Source organism: Nansenia antarctica, assembly GCF_963989245.1.
Source record: "Nansenia antarctica genome assembly, chromosome: 16".
Classification (NCBI taxonomy): domain Eukaryota; kingdom Metazoa; phylum Chordata; class Actinopteri; order Argentiniformes; family Microstomatidae; genus Nansenia; species Nansenia antarctica.
In genome coordinates, this window is record NC_137686.1 from 2,274,180 (window position 1) to 2,289,723 (window position 15,544).

At 40.4% G+C, this 15,544-nt stretch overlaps 1 protein-coding gene across 1 annotated transcript in view; it reads left to right on the forward strand.

The window, feature by feature from the left end:
- The window catches only part of LOC308171879 (ankyrin repeat domain-containing protein 13C-like), a 48,252-nt gene that overhangs the window by 8,187 nt on the left and 24,521 nt on the right, over positions 1–15,544 (forward strand). The window contains exons 4-7 of the mRNA XM_080546786.1: positions 2,243–2,328; positions 4,687–4,732; positions 6,444–6,510; positions 10,740–10,884. Of these exons, the coding sequence (XP_080402912.1) occupies positions 2,243–2,328; positions 4,687–4,732; positions 6,444–6,510; positions 10,740–10,884 (344 nt within the window). The remainder of the gene's footprint in view (positions 1–2,242; positions 2,329–4,686; positions 4,733–6,443; positions 6,511–10,739; positions 10,885–15,544) is intronic.

The following is a 15,544-nucleotide window of genomic DNA, read 5'->3' on the forward strand; positions in this document are numbered from 1 at the left end:
ATTCAGCCTCTATCACAGGGCGTTAATACAAACCTCATTCACCTGCGTTCATTTTTACCTGCGTTGGTATTTATAGAAGGAAGCACGTACGCAACTTTAAACCATCTCAGCCCATTTTATAAATAATGCTTACGTCCGTTTAGAAAACTGTGCTTACGTGAAAGTCAAAGATGACGTTCAAGTACTTCTTTATGAATGAGGCCCCAGGGGAGCCACCCCTCCTAAATTTCGTTGTTTGGTACCTGTACTATAGCAATGACAATAAAGACCATTCATTCATTCATTCATTCATTCATTCATTTCTTCAGTGGTACAGGAGCAGCATATAGTTGTCACAAGCCCAGAGCGCCCTCTCGCGGCTGTAGACGGTAATGTTTACTCCTTGGTTCATGTCAGTCAGTATGAAATTATATATATATTTTGATATAAGTCGCACCTGACTATAAGTCGCAGGACCAGCCAAACTATGAAAAAAAGTGTGACTTATAGTCCGGAAAATACGGTAGATTTTGAGTATGCAGTGCATTCACACTGTGTATGTGAAATTTGAGTATGCGAGAAATCTAGTATGTATAGTATGTATACTAGATTGCAAGCTGCACTATATGTTAAAGCTCATATATTTGAATCCTGTTCTTTTACCAACTGTTAAGACAACAATATAGTAAGCTAGTTACTTTAGCTAGCTAAAGATATTGGCCCCCAAAATATTAAATAAAATGACATGTTAACACTTGTTGAGCCAAAATTACAGCTTTTAGCCCATGGAGGTTAAAAAAAACTGGAGGATTTAAAATCCCCACTGCCGGCCACACCGGCATTCTGGGATCTGAGATGCAGTATACTACAGTTTGAACGGTCAGCTGGTGTTGGCATACAAATGCTGGTCACGCCAGATACTGACTGGTTTACTGACAGCCCCCCATTTTTTTTTTTATGAAATCCATAGTTCGGTGCCTAATGAATGTGTCTTTAAAGAAATTAAATAATAATCATTTTATTGTGACTAGCCTAATCGGCATCTGGATATGCCACACCTGTCAGGTGGATGGATTATCTTGGCAAAGGAGAAGTAGGCCTTTTGTATACATAGAAAAAGTCTTAGATCTTTGACTTCAACTCATGAAAATTTGGAGCAAAAACAAAAGTGTTGCGTTTATGTTTTTGTCCAGTGTGTATGTGTGTGTATATACATTACACATAGTTACACATTACCAGTCAAAAGTTTGGACACTTTCCCATGCAATGTCAGTGCCTAGTCTTAACCCTCTATAATGCAGCGTATCTAATGTATACACCTGGAAAGGTTTTCCTGGTAAGGTTTGGAGTTTGGCAGGAGAGATTAGTCGTGGCTGTAACTAGGGGTGTAACGGATCACCTAAGTTACGGATCGGATCGGATCACGGTTTTTGAGTCACGGATCAGATCTTTTTTTACAGCCACAATTATTATTATTATTATTATTTTATATTTTTTTTATTTAATAGAAACTGCTTTTTCCTTGAATTCTGTAAAAACACCACTTTTATTATGTGAAAAAACCCAACAACATTCAAGATGTCAAAACTGGTAAAATATATAATATTCTACACTCAAACATTGCATATTATACTGAAATACACATTCAACTTAAATTATGTAATAGTGCAATATGAGAGAGGGAGGCGCCTGGTTGCAGCAGTGAGTCACTGGGCTCTTTAAAGCAGACGAATAAACATGTTTTATGCCACTTTTAACTAAATAATAAAGACAACCCTTATTTTGAACGTGGTATAAAAGAATGGCTACATTATCAGAATAATGATCTGTTGTCGAGCTATGATGCACTTGGGCCGCGTTCGTAAATTCGCTTCGAGAGCGCCGGAGCGCACACTGGGTCCGATGTCATAAAGGGACCAAGTAATTTGATTGGACAAGAGGCGTTCCTTGAATGCTGATCAGATTCCAGAGCGAATTTACGAACGCAGCCTTGTTGTTGTGGATTCCCAGCTTCATGTGTAGTGAGTAAACAACAGATTATTATAATTTTTTTCATTTTCAACCTATCTTTGCGCTTTAGAGTAAAACAAAGCACGCAACTGTCGCGTCTATCTTTTCATGGCAACTCTACATTGTGATTTACAAGAGATATTAACTAATGTTTACATTTTGCAATTGATCCGCGGTATATGCGTGCCGTACCGTGGAGGGCGATCCGTTACACCCCTAGCTGTAACATTGTGTCTCTCTCCCTTCTTTTCAGTCACGGCTCTACTGAGGAAGCTGAAGCAGCAGTCCAGAGAGAGCGTGGAGGACAAGAGGCCAAAGCTGGTCAGAGCACTGATGGAGGTAAGGACTCTCACTGCCAACAGGACACTGACTGAGCTCCACTCCACACTAACATTTGTTTACATACTCTTACTTTTTACTAAATGCACTCTTTCCCTTGTAAAATGTGCTTCATGGTAGTGTATACCGTATTTTCCGGACTATAAGTCGCTCCGCAGTATAAGTCGCATCAGTCAAAAATGCATCAAGAGGAAAAAAACTTGCACTGGACTATAAGTCACATTTATTTAGAAATGTATTTCACAAAATCCAAGACCAAGAACAGACATTTAATCTGGAAAAGCAAGTTATTAAACTACACAATAGCACACAGAACAACAGGCTGAATAGGTGTCCGGTATGTTAACGTAACACATTAACAGTTATTCAGCTACACAATAGCATAAAGAACATACCTGGGAGGCTGAATAGGCTAAATTAACATAAGAAGCCAGCGAGTCCAACAAGCAAGTTACCAGTAAGCAAGTTCACCAAGCTACCGTACATCTTAACTGCTCCTCCTGAGACATCTTCTGTCCCTCACCACTACATCTCCTAAAGACACCCGCTTTCCCCTCTACTGTGTCCCTAAGAACTTCTATTGCCCCCCTTGTACTGTTTCTGTTTCTCCAGTGTAAAAAACAACAAAAAAAAACAACAACAACTAGGTTTTAGAAGAAGCTGATAGGGAGAAGGTTTTTCCTTCTATCAATGGCCCCGGGCCTGAGCTAGATTACCGTATTTTCCGGACTATAAGTCGCGGTTTTTTTCATACTTTGGCTGGTCCTGCGACTTATAGTCAGGTGCGACTTATATATCAATAATTCATAATCTCTGACTGACATGAACTGACATACGGTAATCTCTGACTGACATGAACCAAGGAGTAAACATTACCGTCTACAACCACGAGAGGGCGCTCTAGGCGTGTGACAACGAGTAGGCCTACCACTGAAAAAGACAGCTGATGACACAAACAAAATGCAGTCAAAAAGAAAATCCTATTCTGCAGATTACAAACTGCAACTTGTAAAATATGCAGCCGAAAACGGTAATCGAGCAACAGAAAGAAAGTTTGGAGTGAGTGAGAAACTTGTGAGGGACTGGCGAAAAGCAGAGGTTACTCTCACTGCCATGAAGAAAACGAAGAAAGCGAATCGCGGGCTGAAAGCTAGATGGCCAGAGATGGAGGAACGAGTCCACAGATGGGTGCTTGAACAACGTGCTGCCGGGAGAGGCTTGTCAACAGTGCAGTTACGTCTCCACGCCCTGGCAGTGGCCAAGGAGATGAATATCAATGACTTTGCAGGCGGAGTTGGCAGAGTTGTTCAGAAGCGACACAGAGGATGACGAATTCAATGGATTCAGTGATGTGGAATGAGATCGTGAGAACTTGCTTGTTGGACTCGCTGGCTTGTTATGTCCGTTTTCGCCTATTCAGCCTCCCAGGTAGGCCTATGTTCTTTATTAATGTGTTCATCTATTCATTAATGTGTTACGTTAACATACCGGACACCTATTGAGCCTGTTGTTCTGTGTGCTATAATATGTACGGTGGTTGAATAACTGTTGTGTTACGTTAACATACCGGACACCTATTGAGCCTGTTGTTCTGTGTGCTATAATATGTACGGTGGTTGAATAACTGTTGTGTTACGGTACGTTAACATACCGGACACATTACATTTTTGGGCATTTAGCATAGGCCTTATTCCATAGCGACTTTACAACCAATTTAGCCTATTCAGCCTCCCAGGTATGTTCTTTATTAATGTGTTAATATTTGTATTTATTTTTATTTTTTATTTTTTTATTCATCACATACCGGACACCGGTATTCAGCGGCATTCAGCCTGAGCCTGTTGTTCTGTGTGCTATTGTGTAATTGAATAACTGAATGTTTTTGAGAAATACATTTCTACGGTAAATAAATGCGACTTATAGTCCAGTGCGACTTATATGTGGTTTTTTCCTCTTCATGACCCATTTTTGGACTGCTGCGACTTATATTCGGGTGCGACTTATAGTCCGGAAAATACGGTACTCTTCCTGCAACGAATGGTGGACTGATGATTCACATGCTTAGTATTCAAATGTATTGATTGTAAGTCGCTTTGGAATAAGGCGTCTGCTAAATGCCAAAAATCAAAAAAATGTAAATGTAATGTTTCAGCTAATTTCTTCAGTGGTACAGGAGCAGCATATAGTTGTCACAAGCCCTGAGCGCCCTCTCGCGGCTGTAGACGGTAATGTAAAACTGAAAAAAAGTGTGATTTATAATCCGGAAAATACGGTAACATTGTTTGCATGAATGGTTGATGAATATCAAAGAGGTAATGCAGTTCACCAGCTAATGTATGTGGGGTGTTTTCTTCACAGCTAGGCGACTTCTACTTGGAGCTTCATTGGGACTTTCAGAGTTGGGGTGAGGTTTTAAGTCTCGTAGCAAACGTTAAGTTTAAATAATACAAAAGTGAGTAGGTTTTAAGTAGCCTAAGCCCACTTCCACTTCAGGAGAGGCCTCTTTAATGACCATAAAGACTTGTTTTATTTTTAGTTGAGGACACTGTGCCAAGTTTTTATTCTCTAACTACAACTAATTATAGTCTGCTCTGCTCCCATTCTTATTGTGGTGAGATGCAGATGGCCTTGTGGGTTTGTGGCTCAGTTGAACTCTTCAGGACTTTGTTTAAAACATTTGAAGCCTATCCATGGCCACGTTGTTTGATACCACTAAATGACTACTTTACAACAAAATAAGTATATAAAAGTTTAAAAAATAAGTAATTAAGTAAGTATATATGTGTATTTCTCATCAGTCCATTGAAGACCCAAAATGTAGTTAGGGTTAGATATCCTAATGATAAACTTATATTTACGTCCTGGAAAAGTGAGACTTTTGACTGAAGTCCTCTTTTTTTTTTTTGTAAGATTTTATTTTTCCATTTTCTTTTTACACAAAACATTATACACACATTACTTGACAAACATCACAATACATCACAACTTGACAAACATCACAACACATCTCAAATTGACATACATCACAACGCATCACAGCTTGGCATACCTCACAACACATCACAACTTGACATACATCACTACACATCACAACGTGACATACATCACACACATCACAGCTTGACATACATCACAACACATCACGACTTGACATACATCACAACACATCACAACTTGACATACATCACAACACATCACAACTTGACATATATCACCACACCTCACAGCTTGATATACATCATAACACATCACAACTTGACAAACATCACAACACATCACACCTTGACAAACATCACAACACATCCTAACATCCCAAAGCACCACTTTTTTTTTTAAAACCGTCTAAAGTCTATCCCAGTTTACCCCCTATACTTTATCTAACTAATAATTCTAATGCATAATCAAATTAATCTCTTAGTACTATGTTTCTTGCACTATCTTTACGTCTTAGCTAAGGCCTTCACTATCTCTCCCCATATCTTTTCAAACTGATCTTTCTTATTATTGTCTATGGCTAAATTCTTCTCTATATTAGTATAATAAAGAATTTCGTTTTTCCATTGTTGTAGTGTTGGAGGTTTACTTGATTTCCAACTTCCAAGTATTAGTTTTTTAAATATAATTGATGAGTACATAATTATCCACCCCCTAGGGTATCTTACTGTGGCTACATCCTGGAAAAGACAGATTGAAGGATCAAATTTGAATCTTTCCTTATGTACCCCTGAGAGCCAATGTTCTATGTCAACCCAGGTTTTCTGTACTCTGGGACACTCCCAGAATGCGTGTATTAGTGAGTCTTTTTTTCCACACTTTAAACAGTTATCTGATACATTACTATAATACTTATGGATTTTATCTCGCGTGTGGTAGACTCTATACATTATTTTATATTGGATTAAACGTAGATTTTCATTAACTGTCATGTCATTTGTAGTATTCCAACACTCTTTCCATTTTAAACCTATATCTGTTCTTCCTAGGTCTCGATTCCACATCTCAATCCTACTTTCTAACAGTTTTTCAGCTACATAGTTAAAAAAATGAAGTCCTCATTTTAATGATATGTTATATCTGCCATGTATATTCATAACATTGTGTTGTATGCCGCATAGTACCTCTGCTCTCGAGGATTCTTCCCTCTGATGCCTGCAAGATCTACAAGCAGGGAAACAACATCAGGTAAGGTCACAGACTCCAGTACAACCAGACTCCAGTACAACCAGACTCCAGTACAACCAGACTCCAGTACAACCAGACTCCAGTACAACCAGACTCCAGTACAACCAGACTCCAGTACAGCCAGACTCCAGTACAGCCAGACTCCAGTACAACCAGACTCCAGTACAGCCAGACTCCAGTACAGCCAGACTCCAGTACAGCCAGACTCCAGTACAGCCAGACTCCAGTACAGCCAGACTCCAGTACAGCCAGACTCCAGTACAACCAGACTCCAGTACAGCCAGACTCCAGTACAACCAGACTCCAGTACAACTAGACTCCAGTACAACTAGACTCCAGTACAGCCAGACTCCAGTACAGCCAGACTCCAGTACAGCCAGACTCCAGTACAGCCAGACTCCAGTACAACCAGACTCCAGTACAACCAGACTCCAGTACAACCAGACTCCAGTACAGCCAGACTCCAGTACAACCAGACTCCAGTACAACTAGACTCCAGTACAACTAGACTCCAGTACAGCCAGACTCCAGTACAGCCAGACTCCAGTACAGCCAGACTCCAGTACAACCAGACTCCAGTACAACCAGACTCCAGTACAACCAGACTCCAGTACAGCCAGACTCCAGTACAGCCAGACTCCAGTACAGCCAGACTCCAGTACAGCCAGACTCCAGTACAACCAGACTCCAGTACAGCCAGACTCCAGTACAACCAGACTCCAGTACAACTAGACTCCAGTACAACTAGACTCCAGTACAGCCAGACTCCAGTACAGCCAGACTCCAGTACAGCCAGACTCCAGTACAGCCAGACTCCAGTACAGCCAGACTCCAGTACAACCAGACTCCAGTACAACCAGACTCCAGTACAACCAGACTCCAGTACAGCCAGACTCCAGTACAACCAGACTCCAGTACAACTAGACTCCAGTACAACTAGACTCCAGTACAGCCAGACTCCAGTACAACCAGACTCCAGTACAACCAGACTCCAGTACAACCAGACTCCAGTACAACCAGACTCCAGTACAGCCAGACTCCAGTACAACCAGACTCCAGTACAGCCAGACTCCAGTACAACCAGACTCCAGTACAACTAGACTCCAGTACAGCCAGACTCCAGTACAGCCAGACTCCAGTACAGCCAGACTCCAGTACAGCCAGACTCCAGTACAGCCAGACTCCAGTACAGCCAGACTCCAGTACAACCAGACTCCAGTACAACCAGACTCCAGTACAACCAGACTCCAGTACAGCCAGACTCCAGTACAGCCAGACTCCAGTACAGCCAGACTCCAGTACAACCAGACTCCAGTACAACCAGACTCCAGTACAACCAGACTCCAGTACAGCCAGACTCCAGTACAGCCAGACTCCAGTACAGCCAGACTCCAGTTGAGACCAGTTGTTATGTCCCAGTTGCTTAAATGTGTATTCTTTATCTGTTAAACCTCCATTCTGTTCAGGTCTCTTAAATGAATTAATTATTCAAGTTCATAAATGATAATGTGCAATCACTTCTCTGTTCTTTGTGCCCCATAAAAAATGATCTCTCTTGATCTGTGTCCTTATCTCTTTTGCGGTTTCTCTCTCAATTAAATTTTCAATTTCATTTTAAAGGGCTTTATTGGCATGGGAAACATGTGTTTACATTGCCAAAGCAAGTGTGAAGATAAAAAACAAACAAAAAAGAATGTAATGTACGACTAGAATAAAGAAATTATTAAACAAAGCTGTGTATATTAGGGATGGACGGTTTCCAATTATTGAAACCGAAAAACCGTCAAAGACTAAAACCGGGGTTTTCCGGTTAACCGGAAAAAAAAAGAGCGCCAATTTCAAATAATTGAGCCCTACTGCTACAATACACTCATGTCGAACACCATTAAAACACCGTAAGCACAGTCGCAACACATTTAGGCTACTTAGTTTCACAAATATAAGTGGAAAGGCAGACTTTTGTAACCTACACCATACATGAAAACACATGAACACTTAACACACCAGCTCCGCTGATCCAGGGTGCACGCCTGCACGGAAGATCATCTCTTGGAACAGCGTCTTCATTGAATGAACTGCTTTCTCAATATCTTGGTTCTTAGACAAAGTTTCAGCTGCTGCTCAATGTATTTAAATATTTGAATACTGCTCAATAATCACTGAAATATTAGACTTAGAATTATGCAGTGAACATACTTAAAGGTTTTCATAAAAACCACATGCCGCGAGACTGACTCGTCCTGAACTGTCGTAAGTCAATCAACAAAGAATGCCCCATCAAAATAAAAGTGCCCATGGTAGAGCTGTCAAAATAGAGCTTTCAAAATAAATGTACTAATACAGATAGAGATAAATACAGAACTACCTTTGCGTCACTAAGTGACCGCGTATCACTTTCAGTAGCGCCTTCACACACAGTGGCGCTGTGCACAAACACTCTTGATCCGTATAGCTCTTGTTTTATTATATTGTGGTTTAGTAAATATTGCACTTGGAGTTACATTCAATGCATGATTTGTGCTATAGAACATAAATAAAGTTTGATTGATTGATTGATATCAAATCAAATCACATTTTATTTCTATAGCGCATTTCTCACAAAAGTGACCCAATGCGCTTTACAGAGAGCAGCGAAAATGATCTTATTAAATGTAAGCGAGTAATTGTAAAAAAAAAAACTTTCCTATCTACCAATAACTGAAGGCAACTATCTTTCCCATAGAGTGATTCGTTACCCTTAAATATAATCCCAATTAGATATTAATCCTCAGTTATTCTTCACAACTGACCAAACCTCTCACTCATTGCGTGGCAGATTCAGACTGTATCATTGTTATTTTCACACATGACAAACATGTGACATGTTCCAGTTTTATTCTTTGAACAACATAGAATATACAATAGAATAGAAAACGTAAACAAAAACATCTATAAATATAAATACAAACGAGTGCAAATTGAGTGCAAGCAGGTAAAACAATTGTGCAAAGACATCACGGATCACATTAATTCTAATTCACAACGGCTTATTAAATAATAATAATAATATAGAATAGAATAGCAAACGTAAATAACAACATCTATAAATATAAATACAAACGAGTGCAAATTGAGTGCAAGCAGGTAAAACAATTGTGCAAAGATATCACTGATCACATTCATTCTAATTCTAATTCACAACCTATGGCTAATAACTAAATAACAAAAACCGGCAGTAACAAAAAATGAGCATAAAAGCTATTAAAGGCTATTAAATAGTCCGTTAATCGAGGTTCTTCGCAAGAAACACGAGCATGTTCACCTTTTCAGGATTCAGCTGCGCTCGGAACGGACTTACAATTTTGCCTGCTGCGCTGAACACCCGCTCTGAAGGTGAACTTGTGGCACACACGCACAAATATTTTCGGGCCACCCGCGACATCAGTGGAAAACGGCGGGCTCCATTTGATTGCCACCACAGAAGAGGGTCTTCGTCCCCGTCAACCACAGGCTCGCGACAATAGGCAGTCATCTCTGCTTCTGCTCGCTCCTCTGTGGTGACGTGGGGACTTGCCGCAGCCCGAACTTTCTTTTGCAGCAGACTGCCCAAAGTCTTCTTCTTTTTCGGGGGTACAGGCTGCGCATCTCTCTCTCCTTCTTCCTCCTCCACTCTGATGGCCACTGAACCGGCTGCTGCACCTCCTTGCCTCTCCAGTCTCACCATCTCGGTCTCTAACGCGGACTTTGTCTCACCCAGAGCAGTGTCATCCCTCTCGTATCCTCCACGGTACCGAGTGTCAAGGAAGGTGCATTTGCGCATCAGCTCGCGCACCGCATCACCTTCATACCTGGCCTGAAGCTTAATAAGAATTCCAGCCTTTATGGACTTTGTCAACTGGACATCCTCATCTGACACAGCCAACACATCGTCCCTGCAGAGCTGGAGCATGGGTAGGAGAGAGGAACTGGTGAAACCGCCCCCCAGGGAAGAAAATAAGCCTACTTTTTTTTATGGGGGGGGGGGCCTGGATAATGGACAGGGGGGCGCTGGCCCAAAAAAGGTTGAGAACCACTGGTGTAAACATTATGTACAGAGATCAGCATGGTGCTGATACTTATTAGTGCAGATACTTATTTACAGTCTTTACGGTGGTTGTGTTCCATTGGACGTCCTTTTATTGTCACAACAGCTCAGAAATCTCTCTCTCTCTCTCCCCCCTCATCCCTCTCTGCCCCCCCATCACTACTAGACTGGACACAACCCTCATAGACTTTACAGACATGAAGTGTCAGCGAGGAGACCTAAGCTTCATCTTCACCGGAGACGCCCTGCCCACCCAGTCGTTCGTGGTCCTGGACAACGAGCAGAAGGTGTACCAGCGAATACACCACGAGGTGAGCGGTCCTGTCTAGTATGTCTCCATACACTGGTACAAACTTGTCACCTTTCGGCGAAATTCGCAGTTTTTACCTTAAAATAGGTGACCCACGTGAATCATGTAGATCTGCAAAAAAAAAAAATAACATAAAAGTTATTTCTATGTTGCGATAACTTTCAAACTATCGTAATTCTTGAATTATATTTGCAATCGATTTTTTTTTATCTGAAAGCAGAGACGTTGCACTTTCTAACCATTTAGGGTTACTACGGTAATTCACCAAAAAACAAATGTGACGCGATGTGGTGGAATGATCATCAAGTAGGCAAAGTCATTTTACTGTTTTTTGCTTGAACTACAGATTGTAAGCTTTCAAATGATGCGTCATACATAGAAATCGTGAAAAAAATTAAGACGACATGAGTATTTGAAAGTTGTTAACCCTGAAATCACAATCCTGAGACATTATTGCCTAGCAAGTTATTACCTTAGTTAATTACCCGGCTTATTATTATTTATGATTGTTGTAACTGTTATTGTTACTGTCTTTTAATGATACAAAAAAGTCTTCAATCAGAATCAGAATTTATTTTACAGTACACAAGAATACAAATTTTTTCGCTTTGGTTCTTCAACAAGGTACATAGTCACAATAATAAGTAATAAAGTGATAAGTATAAGTGATGGTAGTCGCACTACAGCAGAACAATAGTGCGACAAGCTGTGCAAAGTACAATCAGTGTGCAAACATTAGTGTTAGTCACTGGGTCAGATAGACTTTTCAAAGAGAAGTTTACAGTACTTAGCTAGCTATTGCTAACATTATCACCTAGCAATGTTGTTACTGTAGCTAATTAGCCAGCTTATTATTATGGAGGCATTAAGAGTAATTTGCTGATGTCTTGTGCTGGAAATAGTGTAGTGCTCAGTAGTCAATGTCCAGCCTTATAGTTCAGTTTCAAGTTTCAAGTACAAGTATAGTTGGAACTGAGGGCAACAACTGAGAACATACAACAGACTATACACAGGTAAGCATGCAAGGTCTGTGAATTGACTATCAATAGATAATAAATCATGACACAGTTCAAAATGTTTTATCTATGCCCAACTGTTCTTGTTATTCAACAAAATATTGCCAGTGAGTTGTTGAGCTGCTGTGTCTGGTGGGGTGGGGGGCATCAAAGCTGCAACAGAAGGAAGATAGTAGCCTACATGAAAATATTGGCTACAGTTACTGGCACTCCATATTCATAAAATACTACCATACCATGTTCATAAAATAGCTAGCCTAATACATGACAATGATAATTACCTTAAGTACTGGTAACTAAGTATGTTTGTCCAACTCCATAGTTCCTCCAGGTCCAGGTAGTAGATGAGGGTCAGTGGACGTAAGGGAGAAGGTAATAATAGAAAAAAGAGGAAGAGAAGAAAAATATTATAGATGTATTGAAAATCATCAGAGTAGTGTGTTTGGCGTTAGCCAACTAGCAGCTAGCTCGTTCATAACAAAGGAAGCAACACATGTTTTTAAACTTTTAACATTTCTGTAATCTATTACACTTGACATGTTACAGTATTCCAGTATTACACACTGAACATGAGTCTTACACACAACTTTTACAACGTAGACATACTAACCGTACTTACAACATAGACAGACTACCGAGCTACAACAATGCTAGCATGCTAACAACAAAGGTGGCCAGCTTAGTGCAGACTGGAACAATGTGGTTTCAGTTAGTTGCTAGTGGGTAATAATAAAGAAATGTCTAAATACACGAACACACTGGTTTCAACTAGTAACTAACAACTAACTTAACTAACAAAGTCGCTATGTACATAAAATAGAACATCTTACCGTACGAGTCTTAGTGGAGTAAACAAACAAGCACTCTGCTTCCTGACTCCTCTCGTAGCCAAGTCGATCGACCAATGAGAAAAAACCTGCAACCAGTTTCTCCACTCTCACAAGGGAGGATTTCCCGGTAGAAATCAGGCTAAAAATAAGCTTATTTTGTTGATTAAGTACACGTATTTAACTATCGTAAAACTGCTCGAAAAAATAATGAGTGGGTAGTTCAAAACTTAATTGCGTCTGATGACAAAAAAACGAAATCAGATTTTTTTGCTCTGAACAACTTCGAACGCTGATTTGAAGCCTTTCCCGTTTGCGACTTCTGTGCAACGCGATGAAAATTCGTCACAAATGCATTGACCTCAAAGGAGCTGGAGAGTGATTTGAAGAGAAGCGGTATTTTAGTGGTGTTTTATACTTTAGTGAGTTTCTGTACATATATGTTTGTGATTGTGAAATGTCACAAAGACCATCTAGGATAACCAAACCACCTAAAAGGTTCACCGAGGACGACGATGTAAGTGACGAAGGACTGATTTCTTCTTCTGAACCAGGGTATGTAGGTTAGTTCTAGCGAATTGACCTAACATTAGCTTGTAAACTGCAGTTTGTATTGCAAATAAACCCAGATAGACTTGGTAATAGTCGGAGCCCTCATTAAAGGGAAGCCTTGTTTTGAAATATAATAGTTCCAGACTTTAGATCTTTATTTGTTTTTGTTTGTATTTGTTTTTCCCCGCTTTGCGCCATTTCAGCCATTCATCTTCTTAATTGTTATAACATCACAACATTCTGATAGAACATCGACATGCTAGAAACACATAACTACACATAATTAGATGATCATACAGCCCCAAACACAAAAGTATCCCTTACCAGTAGCCTATGGCAAACGAGAATAGTGAATCCAATCCACAAATTATAAGTATTTAGTGATCGTTAAACAGTTTATTATATCGAGTGGGTACTTTACAACTTCAAGTTTCGTGTTATGAAAAAAACGAGTCGGCGAGTGGTTTGCCCTAGGCTGCGTTCGTAAATTCGCTCTGGAAATCTGATCAGCAGTCGTGGAATGCCTCTTGTCCAATCAAATTACTTGGTCCCTTTATGACGTTGAGCCCAGTGCGCAGAGCGAATTTACGAACGCTGCCCGAGACTGTCTCGGGTCCCCCTTTACCTCGCTTTTAACCTGCTGCTACACTGCTTCTATAACATCAGGATCAGACAAAGGGCGAGACTTTCAAAATATTTTTTTTTAATGGCTTCTGTGTGCTTTAGACTTGCGTAGAATCGATTTTATTTTCATTTAAAAAGTCTGACCGGAAAATGTATTATTGTCGCCAGACCCACTGCGTGGGAATACGACGCGTGCAGATGAGAGACAACATATAAAACAAAACTTATCGCACACTTATTGCTCGTGTAACATTGGTTAAGCTGCGCCCAAAACCCAGATATTTTGCCACGTGAAATGATAAGACAAGAGGCCTCGATACGATAATCGCCGTAGGAGGCGATTCGACTGTAGGCATGTGAAGTTAGAATTTCTTCAAACTTGCAGTGGTAGCAACGGTATGTGTGGTTTAGTAAATATAGTGTGTGTGTGTGTGTGTGTGTGTGTGTGTGTGTGTGTGTGTGTGTGTGTGTGGACCTCCTGTGAGAGGTGTGTGTGTGTGTGTGTGTGTGTGCCATATCTCAGTATGTAGGCTATGCAGTGTAAGTGAGTGTGAGTAAGTGTGTGAGTTTATTCTGTTATTTATGCTATTATATCTAATGTGTTGAGAAGCAATGGAAATGAATCAAGAAATTGATAGAGTAGGCTAACTTACATTATCATTGTTCTATATGCAACAGAACAGATCACCCAGCATTGCTAATGAAAATAATCAACGAATGTGAGTCTAATACCAATACTTGCTCAATAGGTCTTAAAATCTATTAAAAGTGGTCTTATAAAGGTCTTAAATGTAACTTGTTGAAACCTGCAGGAACCCGCATAATTCTTTTGAGAACAGGTTGCTTACATTAATTATGAGGGTGTTAAGGTCAGGGCCATCGCTACTTACACGCGCATCATTGTTAGACCACTGTTAATGATAGAGCTAACCATCTACGGGCAAAAAAAAAGTGTCACCTTTTTGGACCATCGCCAGTTTGCACCCCTGCGTAGGACTGGCAGGGTGACTCTATAAAAGTCCGGGTCTGGGGTCCTCTCACAACCCCCTGCCTGTGTTGCCTACATATCCGGCAGAACATTCCTAAAACCAAAAATGAAAAATTCCCCATTCATTCTGTTTATGCCAATAATGGTAATAAAACGTTTTTCACATTTTTATCTATTTTGCACCTAACCATACCAATATTGGTTTTGTAGAGCCAGGAGTACTTCTGCTCTGACAGCCAAGCTGGATCGAAGCCTGTCTTCCTGTGCTTGTCGACGCGTAGGGCTGTATCCGTGCTGGGTTTGGTAGGACGGTTAACGTTGTTACTCAACTATTCTATTATGTGACTAGAACAAATATGATAATTTATAGACTTTATTGTTGAGCCACAAAGCCATCACTTTTTTAAAATTTATTTTTTTACTGTTTTGACACTATAACAATCTTGACTTCACTATCTGTCCATTTTCTCACCTGGTTCTTCCTGCTCTTGCTCTCTCACTCTCTCTCTCTCTCTCTCTCTCTCTCTCTCTCTCTCTGTGTCATCTCCATCCTCCTCTCTCCCTCTTTGCACTGACAATCACACACAAACATATATGACAGGGTCTGGTTAAAAAGTCTGCAAGTCTGGCAACATCATTTTTCTGTTTTTTCAC